The 22,896-nt window shown below is 38.1% G+C and overlaps 5 protein-coding genes and 1 non-coding gene across 7 annotated transcripts; 3 read left to right on the forward strand and 3 right to left on the reverse strand.

The window, feature by feature from the left end:
- Positions 1–2,146: 2,146 nt before the first annotated feature.
- LOC137725903 (uncharacterized) lies at positions 2,147–3,903 on the reverse strand. 2 transcript variants are annotated; one of them, XM_068464741.1, is made up of 8 exons: positions 3,849–3,903; positions 3,667–3,773; positions 3,289–3,355; positions 3,047–3,169; positions 2,874–2,957; positions 2,673–2,765; positions 2,485–2,578; positions 2,147–2,384 (listed from the first exon to the last, which is right to left on the reverse strand). In XM_068464741.1, exons 2-7 carry the CDS (start codon positions 3,732–3,734, stop codon positions 2,492–2,494), a joined length of 522 nt encoding a protein of 173 aa, XP_068320842.1. In that variant the 5' UTR covers positions 3,735–3,773; positions 3,849–3,903; the 3' UTR covers positions 2,147–2,384; positions 2,485–2,491. The 2 variants fall into 2 exon arrangements, with proteins under 2 accessions (XP_068320842.1, XP_068320843.1); XM_068464742.1 differs by having other exon boundaries at positions 3,667–3,765; positions 3,849–3,896.
- Positions 3,904–3,959: 56 nt separating this feature from the next.
- TRNAR-CCU (transfer RNA arginine (anticodon CCU)) lies at positions 3,960–4,032 on the reverse strand. Its single transcript has one exon. It is a non-coding gene; the product is annotated as a tRNA-Arg (tRNA).
- Positions 4,033–5,052: 1,020 nt separating this feature from the next.
- LOC137724947 (putative leucine-rich repeat receptor-like serine/threonine-protein kinase At2g14440) lies at positions 5,053–7,726 on the forward strand. The gene is made up of 7 exons (XM_068463582.1): positions 5,053–5,627; positions 6,171–6,634; positions 6,862–6,997; positions 7,132–7,203; positions 7,307–7,375; positions 7,465–7,536; positions 7,648–7,726. The coding sequence occupies exons 1-7, from the start codon at positions 5,053–5,055 to the stop codon at positions 7,718–7,720; spliced, it is 1,461 nt and encodes a 486-aa protein (XP_068319683.1). The 3' UTR covers positions 7,721–7,726.
- Positions 7,727–15,529: 7,803 nt separating this feature from the next.
- Positions 15,530–18,205, forward strand: LOC137725635 (protein disulfide-isomerase SCO2). Its single transcript, XM_068464389.1, has 3 exons — positions 15,530–15,916; positions 16,005–16,131; positions 17,950–18,205. The coding sequence occupies exons 1-3, from the start codon at positions 15,551–15,553 to the stop codon at positions 18,021–18,023; spliced, it is 567 nt and encodes a 188-aa protein (XP_068320490.1). The 5' UTR covers positions 15,530–15,550; the 3' UTR covers positions 18,024–18,205.
- A 68-nt stretch (positions 18,206–18,273) lies between these two features.
- On the forward strand, positions 18,274–19,099 carry LOC137725636 (calmodulin-like protein 30). Its single transcript, XM_068464390.1, has one exon. It carries the CDS (start codon positions 18,396–18,398, stop codon positions 18,948–18,950), a length of 555 nt encoding a protein of 184 aa, XP_068320491.1. The 5' UTR covers positions 18,274–18,395; the 3' UTR covers positions 18,951–19,099.
- Positions 19,100–19,395: 296 nt separating this feature from the next.
- LOC137725637 (pentatricopeptide repeat-containing protein At2g15690, mitochondrial) lies at positions 19,396–21,768 on the reverse strand. Its single transcript, XM_068464391.1, has one exon. The coding sequence runs from the start codon at positions 21,686–21,688 to the stop codon at positions 19,808–19,810; it is 1,881 nt and encodes a 626-aa protein (XP_068320492.1). The 5' UTR covers positions 21,689–21,768; the 3' UTR covers positions 19,396–19,807.
- Between the last annotated feature and the right edge of the window lie 1,128 nt (positions 21,769–22,896).

Consider the following 22,896-nt stretch of genomic DNA (forward strand, 5'->3'; position numbering starts at 1 on the left):
CAAAAACACTAAGGAAAACTCTAAGTCGGCAACATGCCAATCACATTCACTAGTAGCTATCTTGCTCAATGAAATCTGAAACTACTGCAGCTATGTCATTTTACACATCTTCGGTTCCCAAGTTGTCATGCTCAACAAGTTTGGCTTTTTTCTAACGACAGTTGTGATGGAGATCAACATCAGCAGAGCAGGACAAGTGCTAGCTAGTGATCAATTCCACCACAACAAAATTAAGGATTCGGCTTGTTCTTTGGTTCAAGACGATTAGCCTTATCGATGATGTTCTATACTTTTTGCGAGGTTAGGACCCTTGGTTTGAACCTTGCTTGCCTTTCCCCTTGTTATTCTTCAAAGCTTAGGACGACTGGCCCTTCTCATTGACTCGGTTCCTTTTCCTTCCCTTGGAAATATTCGCATTGCTTCAAGCAATGGAACACCGTTGGAACAAGTAGGTCGAGAGTTATAGTTTTGCATCAGCAAGTTGTCCTTCTCAACTAGAAGAATAACTATTGTGAGGTTTGAGAACCTTTAATTGTTATGCTCTCTATACTACTACTGGAGCACAATATTCGAGGCACTAAAGGTGGAATAGATCTTCTCTAACAAGTCAAAATCAATGAGTTTCTGACCACAAAATTTCAGAATCGACGAACTTCAGAGACATACTTGTCAACAGTCTTAAAGTCTTGGAAGTGGAGATTTTAGTAGTCGTTTCTTGCTTAAGGCAAGATTACAACTTATGGTGATCAGAGTGGTGCGTTAGGGCTTCCCATAAAGACTTCGGGTCTTCCTCAACCAAAAATTTGGTTTGCAAGGCTTTTGCAATGTGCTTCCGAATGAAAACGAGGGCCCTAGCTTTCAAAGACTCATTGGCTACATCATCTAGGATTGCTTCTGATAACTTCTTCACCTTGAAGTGCATCTTGACATCTTGGGCCCACTTGAGGTAATTGGTGCCAGAGATATCAAGAGCAGTAAAGTCTAACTTGTTCAATTTTGACATTTTTTTCTACCGAGAAATAGGTGGATTAAACTTTAAGTTTAATCAAAATAGATGTAAAAACCGGATTAAATGTTTGGTTTGGAAAAAAAAAATTTTGGATTTTCATTCGGTGAATATGAGCTTAAGGGTGTGAACTTGGAACAAAGATGTGAACTCATAGTGAGGCATAGGTTAATGGGTTTAACTAGGCTCGGGTTTTGTTTCTTCTTGATTTGGAATATTTCTAAAGTCAAGTGAGTTTGAAACTCAAAACAAATTAACTCAATTCATGTAACTTGATGAATTATTTGGGCTATTCACGTATTCGACTAGAATATGGATGTAGGTTTGACTAGAAGCTAATATGGATGTCCAGCAACAGATATTATTTGTTTGCCAAAGAAGACAAGGGTACTTCTCGAAATTGTTACAGTTGTTATAAATGGTGGGAGAACGTGGAGTAATGAGTTACGATAATGATAAAGAATCATACACTAGGTAAGTGTGGATCATGATAGTTTGTCGTAGTAATGTGTTGGCCCTTGCACACAAGTTCAAGCTAGTTTTGGCACGACAATAAAATTCAAATTCTAAATATGTAAAAGATCGAATGACGAACCTAATAATCTCTCACTTTAACTTTGTGAGATATTCAGGATGGATGAAATTGAGCATATGACTTTTGGGTGCTGAGGCGAACGTACTTACTACGTATTGAATCTAGTGAGTTATCCAATCCAATTTCTTTGACAACCAACGATTGTTTTATGTTTGATTTCCACGACTTCGCAGAAGCCATATGAATGAGTAGAGAGTGCAGAGTATTGAATAAGAAAGACACCATTTCTTTCAGTGTGTAAGAGCACATGAAAAACAAGTACCCATAAGTATCATTAACAAGATACTAAAGAAGAAAGAACACAGATGGGCTAACTGCCGACATTCAGGGGGAGATTACCTTTGCATCTTATATAGCAGTTCGTCGAGCTCTAATCGCCATAGGCAGAATAAAACTCGTTCTTGGACAGATTGTGGCAACTGCACAAACCTAGACCAAATCATGGGAGGCTTGCAATAACGAATCTCATTGACTTGTTTCAAGTAGAAGCAGCACAAAGGAACCATTAGTTGCAGGTTTCCATTTGATAATATCAGGCGAATTAATAGGTCACAAAACTCACAACTACATTATCACTGCAAATTAAGGTTAAATTAATCATAGATTACATTACCGGATGAAGGCTATAGCATAATCACGTCTTCCAAATTTCGGCTTTGTCTATAAGTATTCTACATATTACAGCAGACAGTTGGACTTGCCCAAACAGGAATAATAAGCTACAGCTTTTCTGTTTCCTTTGCCACCTTACAAACATAGCTCTACGATTCTGCCCTCAATTCCCTGAACATCAACCTCATTCTAGTCAGAGATGTAATCTATCAAAGTAGTCGGGCACAAGAAAACTTAAGGGAAAACAGATATAACATAAACAAGTTTCGACCTTCTTTTCACAAGGCATCGCGAGAAGCAATCCGGCATGTAATAGCATCAGCAAGTGATGATATCCCTAGTTCCACACTTGTTATCTTATAGTGCTGAAAGAAAGAAAATTTCAATGGTCACTAACTAGAAACACCATCGCAATAGAACTCATTGCCAGTATAAAAAGAGACCAACATACATATATACCTTTTGTATTTGGGCTTGATCTGCTCTTGCTGCTAACTCCTCCAAGTCAATCTCTTTTCCATTGACAAGTTTCTCTACTGCCTTTTGTTCTATCTATTATAACACGAACAATATTAAAATCGGAATGGCTAACAATCTTCTGACATACTGAAGCAATGCAACACTTGATCTACCAGGCTTTCCATGAGACAATGACATTACCTCCTCAGAAGAAGCATTGAAACGAGCAGCAAGCACATAAGTCGAGCTTTCAGAGATGCCACATCTTTTCAAGGACTCTGTGATCTAAGCCACGATCAAAGCTAGGGGTTACATATTTGCAGCAATAGAAGCAATAGACCATAAAGCAAACTAGTTAATTGGTAGAGAATTACATGCTTGGATCCCGAGTAATTGTAAACAAGCTCAGAATGAAGAGTGCGCGTTGTCAGTGACTCTCGGGACTTAGATACGAGCGTCTTATGTGCAGCTGCAAGCAAAGGGAAAACATCCGGGATCTGCTTCCATTGCGGACAATGGAAAACATTAGAGAAACGCAACAACAAGTATCTCAGCAGAAAGAAGTACACAACATTGAAGGCAAAACAAAAGGCGGTTAAAGTACACGGAATCATACAAGTGAAGCATTCAGGAATGCAACTTCCGGGTTTAGTGTCCCTGATTGCATCAAACCAAGAAGCTCCCTGCAGGATAACGACTCTATTAGGCCCCCTGGCATAGCATCGATAATTCGATATCACATTCAAATTGTTTATGAAAACCGTCATCGATCCCGAAAAAGAAACAAAATACCGTCATCGATCCCGAAAAAGAAACAAAATTTTCCTAGTGGCATTTGGTAACGAAATACCCAATTTTACTCTCAAGCTAAACAAGGTTTTGGTGGGAAAATCCAGGGGAACAAAATTGGGGTTGGAGAATTTTGCACGAGAAAGCAAAACCCAGTTAAGCCAGTTTAAAAACTTGAGAGAGAGAGAGAGGGGAGAGAGAGTACTTGGAGTTGGTGACTTCAGTGAAGAGAGCAAGAAAGAGGGTGTTCCCATTGACCTGAAACTCCTTCATTGTTGCGTCTTCAAGCTCCGGACTTTCTACACTGCAAATCCGAATTGAAGCTTAAATTTCTTATCTGAATTGAATACAAAAAATCCATAAGAAAATCAGCAGATGGATTTTTACCAGCAGTTGATATATTTCCTGGCTGCTGCTCTGCCACTTTCTAGGGTTTTTAGAGGCACCAGGTTTCGATCGACAAAAAAAAAAAAAAAAAAAAAATAACCATATTAATCGCGCGCCAGGAAGGGGTCGAACCTTCGACTTTCTGCTTAGGAAACAGACGCTCTATCCACTGAGCTACAGGCGCTTGCTTGTCCATCTATCCACTAAAATGGATCATCACTAGTTTATTAACTATAGTACGCCCGTAGTTCTTCCTCAGCCAGGCTGGGGCAGAATAACAAAGCAAGTACAACTATTGGTAACATAGCAAAAATGTGTTCCTCGTCATTAATATGTTTGCTCGTGCTAATTGTGGCCTTTCAGACGAATGGATGATTGTATCTTTGATGCACTTGGTAGTACATATGAGAATTCTTAATTTGATAGTTGTAAATAACCTTAAATTGTGGAACAAAAGATGTAAGGAACGAATTATTTACTCTTAACGGTCAAAGCGGACCTTTAAATGAAAATTGTTGACCTGGTCAAACATTTGTTTGTCTATCTTCAAGCAAAGACGTCCACATGGCAACCAAAACCAGACAATCCCCAACCTCCCCCCCCCCCCCCCCCAATGGCGCCCATTCGTCAATTTTAGCAGGAAGAAAAAAACTTGGCAAATGTTTTGCAAAATTTTGTGTCCTGTGTTTTTTTTTTGGGTGAAAAGTTTTGCCCGGACAACATGTCCCTCTGCCTCCTTTTCCTCCTATGGCTAGTCTCCATCCCTCTCCTCGCCCACTCTCAACCTAACCCTAGAGGTTGGTACCACACATCCTCCTTTTTTAATGAAACCCTATATTTTCCTCATTAATTTTGGCTTTAGGGTTCTTGCTTGTTCATTATTTTATCCAAAACAAAACCAACCCTACCATTTTTGTGATCTTGTTGATTGGACAGAATTAGGGTTTTGCTAGGATTAATTGTCTCTATAAACAAGCATAATCCAATTTTTTTGTAGGGTTAGAGTTGTTATGAATCGCAAATGGTTTTTATCATCTCTCTTCACTCGTGTTTTTGGACATAACCAAAACTCAAAATTTTCTAAGGTTTTATTTCACTCCCACTTCCGGTAACACAATTTGATATGTTTTATAAAACAAGCAAACTCTTAATATTCTTAATATACACTTGAAGTACCCAAATTATGAACTATACATGCAAATTAATGTCTTTAAATGCAGGTTACCTCCTAAACTGTGGAGCTGGGCCAACATCTGAGAGCGTAACAGTAGGGAACCTAAAGTACACGACAGACGAGGGCTTTATATTGGTAGGAAACACCAGCACCATCAAACAAGAAGACCTTGTCCCCATACTTGCCACATTGCGCTATTTCCCTAACAAGTCCGCACGTAAGTATTGCTACTCTATCCCTGTTATCAAAGGTGGGAAGTACCTCGTGCGCACCACGTACTATTATGGCAATTTTGATGGCGGGAAGGAGCCTCCGGTATTTGATCAAATTGTGGAGGGGACTAAATGGAGTGTGGTCAACACCACGGAAGACTATGCCAATGGGTTGAGCTCGTATTATGAAATTGTGGTGCATGCCAAGTCGAAGACATTTAGCGTGTGCCTTGCGAGGAATAACATGACAGGGTCGGATTCTAGCCCCTTTATCTCGGCTCTTGAGCTAGAGTACTTGGATGATTCAGTGTATAATACCACAGATTTTAACAAGTATGCACTTAGCACAGTGGTTAGGAGTAGCTTTGGAACATCTGAAGGTGACATAATTGGGTAGAAACTCAACTCCCTATTTAATTAGTACTATCCTTGCTGCATTTTTATGATTTAAGAGCCATGCAATTTGACTATACGTAGTAAACTAGATCTCTTATGGAAGTGTAACTAGGTGTAGGTACGTACTAGTGAGAGAGTTTGGGAGTCACGTTTCACCTTTAATAGAGATAATGCGGCAAAAAAAAGTTATCCGAAAATTTTTCGTTGGAATTATATGGTACTTATGATACTGCTCGTGTCACATTTGCTGATAAAATTGTCTGAAGTTCCAACATTTTCATCGATCGGCGTTGTAGATTACATGTCTAATAATTGTATATATGCGAGTCATACCTATGTCAATGACATAATCTACAATGTGATTCATGTATTCATTAGTGACTCACATATCCTACACCAACCTAAGTTTACATGTTGGATTTTGAACTAAGTGGTGGGATATATATATATATATATATATATGAAGAACTAACCAGAAAATTGTATACATGCTGAAGAATTTGAACTATCTGATGTTGAATATGTAAAATATGAACTTAGCTTTCCAGATGACAAGTTCAACCGGTTATGGCAACCACAAATGGACCAGAACCCTATTGTGAGATGCAAGGCCAATGTAACTCCCTCCGATTTCTGGAACGTCCCACCAGCAAAAGCATTCCACAATTCTATCACAACAAGCCGAGGGAAGCAATTGCATGTCAAATGGCCATCCTGGCCACTCCCCAGTGCAGCTTACTACATTGCATTATACTTCCAGGACAACCGAAACCCGAGTCCGTTTAGTTGGAGAGTCTTCAATGTTTCTATCAACGGCAAGAACTTCCATTCCAATGTCAATGTTACCACCAGGGGTTTGACAGTTTATGCGCCGAAATGGCCTTTAACCGGGCAGACTGAAATTGTCATGACTCCAGGTCAAGGGGTACCTGTCGGGCCTGTCATCAGTGCTGGTGAGATCTTGCAGGTCTTGCCTCTTGGAGGAATGACTCTCCCTAGAGATGGTATTTCATTCAAGCCTAAGATTATTTTTAGGGAAGTCATTACGCACTACTTTTTTCTCTTCTTGCACTTCTCCCTCCTTTTATAGCCTTAGGATTGAATAAATGAATAAAGGATCAAAGGGCAGAATGCAAAAGGTGAAACAGGAGTGCGAAAATCGCTAACCTATTTTTATGAAACACTCCATCTTCTCTTGTTGATTTTGACCCTTAATTTTGGTGTTCCTTAGTTATGGCAATGAATGAGTTGAGAAGAAACTTTGACAACCCACCTCCCGATTGGAGTGGCGATCCTTGTCTACCTGAAGGGAATTCATGGACTGGTGTTACGTGTGATCGCGGGAAGTTTTTTCGAGTAATAACTTTGTGAGTTTCACAAGGATTTATGGCACGACTGAGTATAGATATAATAATATAATTATTAGATATTTCCTAGATAATGATTAATGCTAGGGGATTTAAATTTGATTCGTAGTCGAATGTTTTTCTATTACGTGAAGGAATCTAACCGACGTTGGAATATCCGGGTCACTAGCACCAAACATAGCAAATTTAACTGCACTCCACCATATGTAAGTAACCATGCACTTGTTAGTCGCACTACCAGTGTTCACTGGATTGCCTTGTCACGATCACTTCCTAACTCGCGTGTTTGATGGAATGATTTCCTTACAGTTGGCTTGGGGGGAACAAACTTTTAGGCAACATCCCAGAAATGGGCTCGTTGAAGGAATTGCAGAGTTTGTATGTTATATTTAAAGTTCTATCTCATTCTTCATTCTTTTAGATAGCTAAACCTTTAACTCTTGTTTTTTGTTGTTGTTATGATAAAGGCATTTGGAGAAAAACCAGCTTGAAGGATCAATTCCTAAATCATTAGGCCGACTTCCAAAACTGCACGAGATGTGAGTATATAGTCTTCCATCATCAAATAGTTATCCAATAGCAAATCATTCGATTTTTGGGACTTATTCTATGGCATCAACTTACTTTGGTGACCTGTTTTGGTTTAACAGTTTCCTTCAGGATAACAAGCTTGAGGGTGATGTCCCTGAGACGCTACAGAATACAAAGATAAACATTCAGTAAGAAACAACAACCTTAATCTCTAGTTTTTCCCCCAAAATCGGTCAATTTCTATGCATTCTATCATTCTTAGAACATATATTTTCTATTCTGCTAAAAGAAAAAGCTATGGTTCTTTTGCAACTTATGGTGGTTAATATTTCAGGTTGAAGAATGAGGTTGAAAGTGAACCAGAATCTCCAGTTAACATGTGACTGGGAAGTTTTAGTCGCTAGAATCAGACTACAAGAGTCAAATGACAGGAACGGATCACCATAACGTGGAGAGACGGTAGAGTGAGATGTATGGGCCCCGCTTCAATACTAATGTGTTTAGAGGAAGGTCTTCATGTTTATATATGCATCTAATTTCTCAAAATGTCATACCATAATTGTAAAACAAACAAACCAAGTGCAGCATATGCGATATGAGTAACATATTCACCACTAACATGTTGAACATAATTTACTTAATTACTAATGAGAACGTTATGAAAGGCAAAGTGCATAACTATTGATATCCCGATAGCTAGTCTTATTTTGTTCTGTTAAATTGCATTGTTTACAAAAATCGGAGATACGATATTTTTTGGATTGAAATTGGAAACACGTATTTCTGATTCGATTCAGCCAAAAGTCGAGCCTAGGAGAGACAACTATGAGAATAATTATCATATGAATTGATGTTAGAGTTGCAAAGGATCTCGAAGGATTCTGCTGGAACACTAATAAAAGAGGTGATGTTAATAGAGCCAGGGAATTGACTAACACCCTCTTTCATTTGCAATGACATCATGTGCATGAAGAGGCATATCGATGGAAATAGTAGAAGAACAACATTACTTTGCATGCTAATCATGTTTGAAAATCATTGGATTCCAAAAGCTTAAGTTCATGCGTGCATTGCATTGTTAATCATATCAAACGTAAAGACGAAATCCTTTCACACTGTATCTCGTTGATTAGGCACGATGTCATTATCTTCCGAAAATCAACTAAACAAACAAAGAACTCAAACTTAAGAAAGGTGCAATTTGACTATAATCACAATAAAACTTGAACAAACGATGCATTAAACATGTAATCTAATAACTTGTTAAGTGATTGGATTAGCAATAAAGTTTGCAAATAGTTAAAATAAAGTTGTCTAAAGCAACTTACAACCAGCTTACATATTCTACCACATTAAAATCCAGATTCCTTTTTTTCCCTTGTCATTTGCTATTTTGAAGTTTGAACACAAGTGTTGCCCTTCTATAAACCAGCATAATATGAATGTGGAGGCATAGCCAGTCACTTCATCCTTAATATATCTCTCTATTAGATTTGTTAGGTGTAAGCAGAATGTGAAGAACTAGAGAGAGAGAGTATATATAATGGATATATATATATATATATATATATATATATATATCTTCTTTTACTATTGAAGAATATATTTCTATAGTTATTATCTCCATGTGGTATGTCTAAAGAGTAAGCATATTCTCATATACTTTATTATGTACAATTTATTGTTCTTTATTAATATTTGTAATCGTACTATATATCTAGTCTAACAATATTTTTTTACACTTATGAGTGAGGTTCTCAAGTTCGACTTACATAAATGGTAATGACGTATTATTATATAATTGTGTTGAGTTCGATACCTATTTAGTGTCTGACCCATTGTGCGGCTTAACTCAATCGCCTCCTCTCATCATCTTAATTTATTTAAGTGTATAAACACAATGAATTAAATGTAACTAAAACTAACAATGAACATGATAAAATACAAAGTTAATTAGAAATTACATAATTTAGTAAATAGCAATTAGAAAAATATAATATTCAATCGAAATACGTTTGAAATATTCCGAAAAATTTAGTTGGAATATTAGTAATTTTTCTTAATCTCTATATGCATTCAAATTTCTATTTAATCTTTTCAAAAAAATTTGAATTTCAAATCGAAAATTTTAATGGTAAATATGGAAATTCCAATCCAATAAGCTCTCTTTTTTTTTTTTTTTTTTTTTTTTTTTTTTCTTCTTCTTCTTCTTGAGCGATATCATTTAGGTTAACCACATTTTGCACTCTCCATGTTTGTTGTGATTTTTAAAATAGACCATGAAGTTTCAATTTTCTTACATTGGCCCCTTAGATTTTGGGCAAGTCTTCGTGCAACCCTTGTTTTTGGGATATTTTCATCATTCATATGAATTCAGAGTTCATCACTTGTTACCATAATTGTCAAGTTTTTTGATACATATGGATGAAAAAATGGTTTCCAAAGAGAATGAAATGTTCTAATTATCCTTATGTATGATGAAATATGATAGATTCATTGCTCTACATCTTCGAAATTGCACAGAGAATAGTTTAACATAATACTAACAATATTTTCATTAACTGTTCCAACTTCTATTACGATGCACTACTCATAGTAATTACCAAATAACTACCTCCTCTGACCAACTCATATCCATTGTACACTTGTCACAAACAGATGATGTCAACTGACATTTAACAATACCCCTTCTTGAAACACAAGTTATACCCTCTCAGCAAAACAAATAATAGTAAACAACAATAGAAATTGCAGTGCAAAACTATTGACAAGTAATACAACTAAGAGAAAATTTCAGCAGCACAGAACAACATTACAATTACAAATGCACCACTTTTAGAAACTTAAGCTTTAGATCATAGTACAATTTCCCAGTGGCATTTTCCTTCAAATGATTCTGCCATTGGACTAGCACCTCAGTAACTGCAGTATTGTTCTTCTTAATCATTCTACGGTCTAAAATTGTCATTGGGACATCCTGCAGAATTCCAGAATCTATGATAATTGGTAATGGCACAGTAGCTTGGATAGTAGCTCCCAAATGTGTTTTGAGGCAAGATATATGAAAGATAGGATGCAATGCAATTTAAAATGCTCAGGCAGCTGTAATTTGTAAGGTATAGATCCCACCATATACATAGTTTGGAATGGGCCATAAAGTTTTGGTTGAAGTTTGTGGAATGGAAGTGAAGCTAATGACATGTGTTGGTATATAACTAATCTCAAGTAAACCCAATCACCAACATTCGATTCTCTTTCAGACATGTGTTTATCAGATTTGTACCTTCATCCTGCACTAAGCATTTTCTAAATTGCTTTTAAGTATTGACATAAATCTATCTTTGTCTTTTAAAGATTGATCCACTGAATCTACTTTAGTAATGCCATTTTCATATGCATGAACTGTTGGTGGATCTTGACCATACACAATCTCAAAGGATGTCATCTTTGTTGCAAAATGAAAATTGGTATTATGAGACCATTCAACCCATGGAAGCCAATTTCTTGAGTTACAAGCTACAGAAATATCTCAATTATGTCTCAAGGCATCTGCTTAATACCTCTACTTGACCATCTGATTGTGGGTGATAACCAAAACTATAACAAAGAGAAGAGCCCTGCAAGTGAAAGAATTCCTCCCAAAATTTGCTTAAGAAAACTAAATCCCTATCACTCATTATTGACTTAGGCACTCTATGTAATTTGAAGATGTTTTCAACAAAAAGCTAAGCAACCATAGATTCAGAATAGGGATGACTCAAAGCAGTGAAGTGGGCATATTTAGATTGTCTATCAACCACCACCCAAATCATAGTCTTACCCTTGCAATGAGGAAGAATTACAATGAAATCCATGGATATATCAATCCAAATTTTGGTTGGTATAGGAAGAGGCTACAGCAATCCTAGAGAAGCTAATGTCTCAAACTTGTTTTGTTGACAAGTAGGACAACAAGTAACCAAATTTTTAACAAATCTCTTCATCCCTTCCCAATAGAAGAACCTAGAAAATCTTTTATATGTCTTCAAGAAACCTTCATGGCCTGTTGTAGGAGTAGCATGATGTTATGTGAAGATTTTCTCTCTCCAAGTACTAGCAGGACTTAGTATAATTCTATTTTTATACCTAAGAAATCCATTATCAACTTGAAACTTCAAATTGGAAATAGTGAGATTATTGTCATCAACAACCAAAATTTTCTGGATTTTTTAAATTACCCAAGGATCATTCCCTAATCTCTTATGAGATCATCGATCCACCGTGAGTAAAGATATGAAATAACCTGAAGTTCCAACTCTTGTATAGATTGCAGAGAAGAGTTATAGTAGTCAATGGAGACCTATTTAAAGCATTAGCTGCTTAATTATTGCACACTTGCTTGAATTAGATCTTATAGTCAAATCCTAAAAGTTTAGTCACTCATTTCTGTTGAAATGGAATATGTGCTTTTCCTTGAAGAAAATACTTCAAATTGTCATGATCAATTTGAATAATGAAGTTGTTTTCAACTAAGTATGACTATCACTTATGAATGGCATGAATAATTGCCAACATTTCCCTCTCATAGGCTGACAACACTTGATTTCTTGGACAAAGGGTCTTGCTAGTGAAAGCAATTGGTCTACCCTCTTGTTGGAGTACTACATCAATCTCAATTACAAATGGTTTACTAAAATCTAGTAATGCAAGCACTTATGGAGGTAACATTGCCTCTTTCAAAGTGAGAAAAGCTTTAGTAGCTACTGAAGACCACTTAAACCATCATTTTTAGTCAAAGCAGTTAATGGACTAATTACCTTAATACTATCACAAAATTTGGTACATGCCATTTTGCAATTGATTCCAACTTGGTAGGATTTGTATAAACTCACTGTTTAGATACAATGTGACCTAAATATTCCATTTTAGATTTGCCAAATGCACACATAGATTGCTTGACAAACAAACTATGCTCATTTAATGTATCAAATACCAATCTAAGATGATCTAAATGCAACTACGATGTAGAGCTATAGACCAAGATGTCATCAAAGAAAACTAAAATAAATTTTCTTAAATGTAGTCTAAAAATCTCATTTGTAAGGCATTGAAAGGTTGATGGAGCATTTGTTAAACCAAATGGCATCATCATGAATTCATGATGTCCATCATGTGGTCTAAATACATTTTTCTCAACATCATTTGGATGCATTTGAATTTGATGGTATCCCACCCCTTAAGTCGAATTTTTAGAAGTATTGTGCACCATATAGCTCATCCCATAACTCATCAATTAGAGGTATATGAAACTTATCTTTAACTGAGATGATGCAATTCAAGCCTCTGTAGTCCATGCACATGCACTAAGTACCTTTCTTTTTCCTTACAAGTATCACTGGAGATGAGTAAAGATTGTGGCCAACTCTGATGAATCCAACCTTTAACAATTCTGTAACATACTTTTCTATTTCAGCCTTCTATATTGGACTATATTTGTAAGGTTTGCTATTAGGTGGCTTGTTACCATGCATCAATGGAATTCTATGATCATGGCTTCTGTGAAAAGGTAAGGATGTAGGAGTGAGAAATACTATTTCATAATCTTTTAAAAAGGGTAACTATAGCAATTGAAATTTATTGAGATCTTGAGAATTTTGATACAAAACTGCACATCTAACTACAGCAAATTGCCTTCTTCAGGTTCCATTTGATACAAAACTGCAACAATTGTTGTGTCTTGTTCTAACAATTTCTGCAATTGTAATGCAGAAATATCTTGAATATGTTCTTCACTAGAATTATGATTGGTGATACAAAAGGTTTGAGACCCTTTTGTGAACTACATATAAATCTTATCAAAATCTCAAAGTATAGGCCCCAAGGTTCTAAGTCACTGCACTCCTAATACAACATCACACCCTCCAAAAGAAATGACATAAATATGAGATACGAGTGAATTTTTATACGGTAATAGAGGTCTGAGCTAATGTGCCTTAAGTAGCTACTTTCTCACCATCAGCTATCTTGACATTAAAAACATGACCTTTATCTAAAAAAACCTTTCACCCTCTTGACTAATCCCACATCTATGAAATTGTGAGAACTTCCTAAATCAATCAAAATAGTCACAAGACATTTCTTAATGTAACCAGAAACCTTCATGTTTTGAATTGTTGGAGGTGTAGAGGTACCAAATAATGCACGAGCAATAATCTCTTGTTCTTCATTTTCCAAGTCTTCAGTTTCACAAAACTCAAAATCTTGCACATCAATCAAAAGAAGTTGCTTCCTTTCACAAGTATGCATTTTTAGAAATCTTTCTTTACAATAAAAACATAGGCCAATTTTTCTACAATGATCTACTTCTTCAGGAGTTAATCGCCTAATATTATGAGGTTTGGGACGAATTTTACTCACAACATTAGTATTCAAGTTCTGTAGAGGAGATCAAAATTTTGATTGCAAAAATGAGGTTTAGATTTCAATTTAAGATCTATGAGTTTTGCATCAATTTGATGAGCAAAAGCTGCAGCTTTAAGAACATTTTTGGGTTTCAGTAACTTCACATCATGTCGTAATTCTAGCTTTAATCCTCCAATGAAACATTATTTTAGTAATGCAGAACTGATATCTCTTGTTCGATTAGCTAATCTTCTTAAATTGAGCACATAATCCTTAAGAGTTCCTAATTGCTTCAACTTTACCAGATTCTTAGCTAAATCTTCGAGTTCAGAAGGACCAAATTATTGATACATAACCGTCATAAAATCTTCCAAATTCGTGTAATTAATCAAGCAATGAGCACATTGAAACCATTGTAAAGCTTCTTCCTCCATGTGAAATGAAGCTATTTTCACTTTCTTGGATTCTTCAATGTTGAAGAAATCGAAATAATGTTCTGCTTTGTATATCCACACCAAAGGATCATCTCCTTCACTAAATCTAGGAAAATCCAATTTCAAGAACGAAGATTGAATCTGCTGTTTACCATTGTTCCCAAATTCTTGGTGATTAAAATTCGGGTACATGTGATCCTGACCTTAGTTCTCACCAAGGGTAGCTTCAGAAGATTCACCCAAAGGACTGCCATTACAACGTGCCATGAGTGACTGCAATTGCACCAAGATCAATTCTTGAGTCGCTTTACTTCATCTTGCGAGTTCTTGAATTCATCGATCTCAGTCTCCAAACTGGAAATCTTGGATTCCATACTTTTTTGCAAAGCTTGCCATGTCATACAACGTTTAAGGATCAAGAGGAACAAACTGGCTTGATACCAATGATAGATTCCTTGCTCTATGTCTTCGTAATTGCACAGAGACGGGTTTAGCATAATACTTGTCACAAACAGATGCAATGCACTATTTGTAGTAACTACCAACTAATTACCTCTAACCAACTTATATCCATTGTACGCTTGTCACAAACAGATGATGCCATATGGCATCCTAACAAAATAATGTTATGGAGAAGAAAGAAAGTCCTCATTCCTAACCAAGAGGGCAATATTGTCCTTTCATAATGCAACGGTAGGTGGATTTCACACAACTTTCCTTTCTAAAGATCATCTTTAGACAATTTCTTTCGATTTGAAAATTGTTTAGTTATATATGTGAATCAAACAAGTTGACAATAATCATGAGGATATTAGATGATCTTTAGATGGAGTGATGCATATGCATTCTTTACTCATACTGCATCACAGATTGTGGCTACAATGCGCCCTAATATTGAATGCTCCAAATTACAATAAATGACAATTTATTTGACATACGTTAATGACTAAAAGTTATATAAATTAGATGAATTTTTCTAGAGATGTTTAGATGAAGTGATGCACATGCATTCTTTACCCGTACTACATCCTAGGATGTGACATATTGAATGCCCCAAATTCATAGCCGTATAATCTAAATTTTAAACATTTCGTAACAGTAAGATTTAAATATTCAAATATGACGGTTGCTTTTCTAAATATCACCTCTCTCTCTCTCTCTCTCTCTCTCTCTCCTCTGACTCTTGAGCTCCTCAGCATTTCTTGGAATGTTGGCTACTAACCCTCGCCTCTTCTTCCCCACCAGACTCTCACCCCTCCGTTGCGGCTCCGGCACCGGCACCGGCGACCTCCCCCGGGGCCCCACATTCCCCCGCCCAATCCAATTCCCCTCTGCCACCGCTGACGGGGCTTCCATCGGCGTCCAAATTGGCCAAGACTCTGACCTCGACGGCGGCAGCAATGGCAGTTCTGGTGTTAAGGTGAGCGCCAAGGAGAGGAAATGGTCGCGTGATAGAGAGAGCTACTTGTTCGACAACGGTGACGCCCTCCCGCTCCCCATGACTTATCCCAATACGTCTCCGGTCTCGGTGGAGGAGATTGACCGGAGGCTCCGATGCGATCCTGTACTTGAGGTCAGAATCTAACTTCTTGTATTCTGCAAAGTTGCTTGTGGATCATTCAATCAAAATATTTGTTAAAAAGATAAGGAAATTGTTGTAGGATTGCAAGGAAGTTGTGTACGAATGGACAGGAAAGTGCAATAGTTGCCAAGGCTCGGGATTTGTAAGTTATTACAACAAAAGAAGAAAAGAGACAGTCCGCAAATGCGTACCCTGCCAAGGAATTGGTATGTATGATTCTACATTTTCTTCTCTTATGGGGGCTTACTGAATTGTTCATTACATATGTGTGTGTGTGTTCATACTGTTTACTACTTTAAACACTCACACGAAGCGTAAGTAAACGGGTTTTAGCTCTTAAACAATAGATTTTGTGATACTTTGTTAAAACGCTTAGAAGCGTATTTTGATTTTTAACATAGACTGGTACAAATACCGGTAGGCTTGTCGGAATATGTCAACGTTCTCCCGTCTAAACAATACAAGGCTAACTTATATACTCCGACTGGTAGGCTTGACAGCCAAACTGAACACGCTTAGTGCAAATCTTGGGAATAGAGCATCATCGAGTCATTGTTCGAATTCTCTAACTTAGGCAAGTGGGAACAAAAAGGCCTTCTTACTTGGGAATAATCCTTTGATATGTTTAATTCGGGTATCTGGAAGTTCTACTTGGTTTCTTTGCATGCCTCTGGGAAGTTTTTATGTTGTACGTTTAGCCATTTGGCTTCTCTGAATTCTTTCTTGTATACATAAATTATGTCAAGAACTTATAGAGTTCCCTGTCATACCTCTCATTTTCTCAATTACCGAGGCCAACAGGCGGTAGCACAACTTAACCATTGTTGGTTGGCATAAACATTGACTCCCATCTCTCTGTGTGTGTGAGAAAGAGAGATTAATATAAGGAGCTATGATAGTATGTTATCATCTAATTTATTTAATTACATGTATTATGTTACTATCTAGTGAATTATAAGCAATCTAAGCTTGTGAAGAGCAGATAGTACTCATACTCATGAACCGAAAGCTCTCACAGCGTCAAGGCAAAGAATCGCTCCTATTGGAAATGAAACTGTATAAGGTAGTGATTGACAGTTATCCTGAGTACAATGAACTTACTGGCTAATGTTGGACGAAGCATCCTTGTGGTTTCTGGTATATGCAATTCTTCCATCTCTCATCTGTGACTATATTCAATAGAATTTATAGAGACAATTAGAAGCGAGAAACCAGTTCCTGTTGGCTGGTTGAGATTTTCCTCTAGTAATCATGAGTTGTATTGGTTGATGTATAAGTTTTTGAGTCCAGTCCTCAAATTAGTTTCTCGTTCAAATGTTTCTTTAAGTTGAGTTTGCAACTTAGGTGAAGGAGAAAATATATCATCTCAAGATTTACGGAATTAAATTAACTAACATAAGCATGTCTCTACTGTTTTTTTTTCAATTCTCTCTTTTTCTGCACTAAAACCTACAGATGCTCTAGTTAGGAGATGCAATTACGAGACAGAGGCTTAGGGCCAATGAGGTAGAGGAAGACCTAGGAAGAATTGGACAGAGACTCTAAAAAAAGGCTTGGACTACTTGGATCTAATGGAAGACATGGCACAAAACAAAGGACAATGACGTTTTAGGATTCATATAGTTGACCCCACTTAGTGGGATAAGGCTTTGTTGTTGTTGTCGTCCTCTCTTTTTTGCCAACTTTCTTTTCTATTGGATGGTGGTTTAGTGCTAAAACTAGAATCAAGGACAATGTTTGGCAACCAGTTGAGCGCCATTCTTTGTTTCAATGGAAAAGGGAAGATATACGAGGAGATATTTGATGACGTGTAAACTTTAACTTTGGTATTTACTTTATGAAGGAAGCCTTTATGGGTAGGATGCTTAAAGGGCTTGAAAGATTGTTCAAAGCTCGAAAGGAAACTTTACTGATTCCTTCGGGTCCTCATTTTTGCGTTTAATGCGTGCTTTGTAACTTTACTGATTCTTTCGTAATCCTTGTGGCTTTGAATTACAACCTTACCGAGACATTTACCATTGCAGGATATGTACAGAAGATAACAGCTCGCAAGGACATTGAAGTGATGGAGGATTTGGATAACGGAAAACCGCCATGAGCTAAACGGAGTTATTTCTTACGAGACTTTTTCGTATACCAGGAAATATTTTACGATTAGTTTGGTGTACCGGGAAAAAAAGTAAAGCCACTCTTCAAAAGGAGAGTTTTGAGTAGGAGAAAGGAGATTGTAGTTGCTTGTAGCTTTTCTAAAGAATGTATTCTTTCTTATCTATTCCTAGCTTTTTCCGTCAGTTATCACCTAAGAATCTTTTGTTCTTGAGTTACCCCAAATTGGTAAAGGAATCAAATTGTTGTGTTCAGTATATAAAGATCGGAGACACCTGGTTTCTGCAATCTCGTAGTGAGGGCTACCTGGACCGTTGCATTGAAGTTTGATTTTCGTAGTTCTTCTTGATCAGCTGAGACGAATATGGCGAATGCAAACTTCCTCGACTTCCAGTACAACCTCTCAAAGAGGAAGTTTCTGCGCAAACCATCTCAGATGTTTTCCTTTCGAGACAGGCAAAACTCCGGCATGGCACCTACTTTTGAGCCAAATCCCAATGAGATGAAGAAAGTATTTGAAAAGTTCGACTCCAACAAAGATGGGAAGATATCTCAGGCGGAGTACAAGGCGATACTGAGAGCACTGGGAAAGGCAAACATGATTGGAGAAGTGCCGAAGATTTTCAAGATTGTTGATCTGGATGGGGATGACTTTATCAATTTCAAGGAGTTCATGGAAGTACACAAGAAGGGAGGGATTCGAACGATGGACATCCAGGATGCTTTTCGGACGTTTGATTTGAACGGCGATGGAAAGATAAGTGCAGAAGAAGTTATGGAAGTGCTGAGGAGGTTGGGGGAGAGGTGCAACCTTGAAGACTGCCGGCGGATGGTGAGAGCGGTTGACACTGATGGGGATGGTATGGTTGACCTAGATGAGTTCATGAACATGATGACTCGTTCCATGAGACCAGCATAGAGCAATAGAGACCTAATTTTCATTTGTGTTTCTGTGTGTTTATGTAAATCCATGTGAAGCACTTTAGTGTGGAATTTGCCTTGCATGGAGAATGGTAGTAGCATAATGTGAGATTACGTTGTTCCCCAAAGACAACAAATGCTTCTCTTATTTTCTTCGAGATAATATGCCCTGTAACTGGTGGTATAATTTGCCTCGTGTTTATCTCGCTCATCACATGATCAAGACACAATTGTGTTTTATCTTGCTCATCACATGATCAAGACACGAGGGGATATACAACTAGAGAGAGCTAAGAATCTCATCAAAATATAGTCTTATGAACATCATCTAAATTGGACACTGGTCATCTATCATGCCAAAGTCCCTCTTTTCTTGTTTTATAAATGGGGGCGGTAAATTCGAATTCGGGACGTCTTCTAATATTGAGCAGAAAAAGTACCACTAGACCAAAAAAATTCATGCAATTTAACTAAATACCAAAACACCATCTGTGCACCATAAAGTTAGAGAAACAACCATCCTGACATGTTTTGACAGTATGTTCTAATAGCTTCAAGACATCATTGACCAAAATACAGCTATTTCCATAAGCATCCCATAGGAAGAAAGCAATCAGAAGGCCGAAAAAGGATAAGCAAATGTGATTTGGCATTTTGACAAATAGATAATGCAATGCATATAAAGCTCAGTATGTATGTCGAAACAAGCAGTGGATGGTTAATCTCCTACCAACTAGAAGCACGGGTACTGGTCTGCAAAGGATACCGTATATAGCTCGGCATTGTTCGAAATTTTTACACACCAAACTGCAACTGGGAAGACTCTTTAGACAGCTCTGAGGTGACATCTGCTCTTCACCAATAATCCCCGCAAGAGCATTTTCCGTCCTTGAAATGATGGAATCGTTTGTTGTCCCTGACGATCAATTCCCTTCCAACAATCTTCGACATGATCTTAATGGCATTATGGCAGTCACCGCAGACGCGGAGGTTCTTGATGATCCTAAGAGTTTGCCTTGGCGGAGTACTGATGAGACCATACGCAATTGCCAAACGCTCACTATGATAAAGCAAGGCCTGCTCCTTAGCCTCCTGATCAATGTCATGAAGGACATATCTTGTGTCTGGCACATAGCCTCCTCCTTTCATCGCAGCAAGAGCCTTTAACTTCTCATCATCCTTGTAGAGCGTTGGATTTTTAAACTCACTAATTCTGTTCTTCCCATCAAGCATGCTAATAGCAGTATGCTTTTTCGGTGGTGGAGTTGGGATCTTATTCGCAACAGCCTTTGACGGGTCAAGAGCAACCATCAACTCCTCAGCATGATCTTCAAGATCAATATCTCCATGAATCCGAGCATAACTTTTCAATGCCTCCCAAACCGGCGCTGTAGCCACAAATGGGAGCTTCTCAATATAATCAATTGCTTCGTAAAGATGACCACATTTTCCAAGCACATCTAAAACTCCCATATAATGCTCCACTCCTGGAGAAATTCCATACTCAGTTTTCATCGACTCAAAATGTATAAATGCTTCTTCCACCGCATCTGCACTAGCGCAAGCTGAGAACACTGCAAGGAAAGTTTCGGAATTGGGTTGCAACCCTTTCTCCCTCATCACCTCAAACATCTGCAATCCATCATCTCCTAACCCATTATCCGCATACCCATTAATCATTAAATGCCAAGAATCAATATTCTTCTCAAGCATATGATCGAACACTCTCCGTGCATCAGTCATGCTCGCACACTTTCCATACATTTCAATGATTTTATGGATTAACTCACGATTAACCCTGCAGGTAGACTGCAAAAAGAAATCATGAGCCTTTTTTGCGTCCTCGAGCGACTTCAACCTCCCGCACAACTCAAACAAAGAACGAAAGCAATCAGTATCAGCCTTGATCCCTTCCTTATCCATCAACTCAAGGGCTTCTTTAGCCTTTCCCTCTTGGCACAACCTCCTCAAATCATCGATCGAACGGGGCACAACTTCCGGGGTTTGATTCACAGCCTGAGCAGGGTTTTGAAGTTGTGGGCTCCACCGATTAGGGTTTTGAGGTTGGGGGCTCCACTGGTTAGGGTTTTGAGCTGGTGGGCTCCACTGATTACGGTTTCCAGGTTGTGGGTATCCTTGATTGGGATTGTTCCACTGATTTGGGCTTCTGGGTTGCTGAAAATTGGGGCTCGGAGGAGGAGGATTCACCTGGTTAGGGTTTTGATACTGAGGAGTGCCCTGCCCCTGCCCCTGCCCCTGCCCCTGAGCCGGACTCCACTGATTCGAGTTTCCGCGTTGTGGGTAGCTCTGATTCTGGTTAATCTGGTTAGGATAGCCGCGATTGGGATAGTCCGAACCCTGATTAGGATATCCCCGATTGGGATAGCTCTGGTTCTGACCCTGATAATTGAACTGATTCCCAGGCCTCTGGCCCTGGGTCTGCGAATTCCACTGGTTTGGGTTGCCGTATCCCTGACCTTCTGGGCTCCACTGGTGAGGGTTCGCCTGGTCATTGAAATACCTAGGATCGGACGGCGGGGGTTGCTGCTGAGGAGGCCTCGGGTACTCATTTGGGACGGCGGAGGTGCTTAGGGTTTTCGCTGATGTTAGGGTTGGGATGGCAGTGGTGTTGTTGCCGTGAAAGGAGGCGAAATGAGAAGGGTGAAGAGGCCGTAACTTTAAGAAAGGAGACAGCGAAGGGCTTCGTGCGCGTCGAATCGCCATGAGAGACGCCATTTCTGAGGGAGATTTTAGCCTAAACCCTAATGAAATGCTCTGCTCAATCCTTGTGTATAAAACCCGCGACTTAAATTAAGACTCGGTTTGTGCTCGACTGTACATACAAGCCTTTTTAATCTTGACAGTCCAATATCATCCTACTGTTGAGATTAAGCCACCTATTTTAACAAATGCTCTGCTCAATTTTTTTTTATTTTATTTTTATTTTTTATTTATTTTATTTTTATTTTTATTTTTTTTAAGTCACTCAGTACTATGGTTTAAAGGTATTCCTCCTCACTTTGAAGCAAGAGGTCTTAGGTTCTCATGGATGACAAATTCTGACACCCAGACCCCGAACGTCCACCTGGACTCTGAATTGAGCTGTGCTGGTCGATAGCTGGAGGGTGACGAAACCATAAAGTGTAGTGATGTAGAAACGTGAATAAATTTAAACCTAAAAGTGCCTAAATACAAGAGTTCGTTGTGAGCGGGAATGAACCCAATTCACACGTGATGACCCTAAAATAGGGTGAGAAATTATACCATCGAAGGTAACTCGTCTACCCCAAAATTTGCCAAGAATCCTCGTCGATATGAAAGCTCAGTTACTAAAACCTGGAGGGGCAAAAAATAAGGGTGAGTGGGCCTGAAAATAAAGTTTTAATAAAAACATTTGAAAACGTTAGAACCCTTCGCCGTAAAACATGTATAGTTTCCAAAATATACATACTACGTATAATATGAAAATACTTATCGTAGCCTGCAAAACGTAAATAAGGCATGACATCCCAAAATTACAAAATCTCAACAGTAATATAAGTAAAATTAGGTGCTCAACAAACTATGCTAGCACACGAGTCGGAGTCGCCTAATGTGATCTGTACGACAAGACTGACCCATACACGTGAATGACTGGCCTTGGCTCGGGGTGAGCACTAACAGGTGCAGCAATGATGAGTAGACTACGTAAATATAAGCATGCCACAACAATTCAATAATTCTAATCAACATAATAAACTTACCTGCGCTTCTTGTAGGATTATTTAGGCACTTCACGACAGTGCAACATTTCTTATAACATTATTTAATCATGGCATCAAAGATTATCAGCATACCTGTGCATCTCGTAGGATTTATGATAACTTCATAATTTTCCGTTATTTCGCTAATTCTTATAAATTTTCGTCTAAATCAGGCATACGTAAGAAATTCTTTTCCAAGCA

The sequence above is a fragment of the Pyrus communis genome, chromosome 2 (genome assembly GCF_963583255.1).
Source record: "Pyrus communis chromosome 2, drPyrComm1.1, whole genome shotgun sequence".
Lineage (NCBI taxonomy): Eukaryota > Viridiplantae > Streptophyta > Magnoliopsida > Rosales > Rosaceae > Pyrus > Pyrus communis.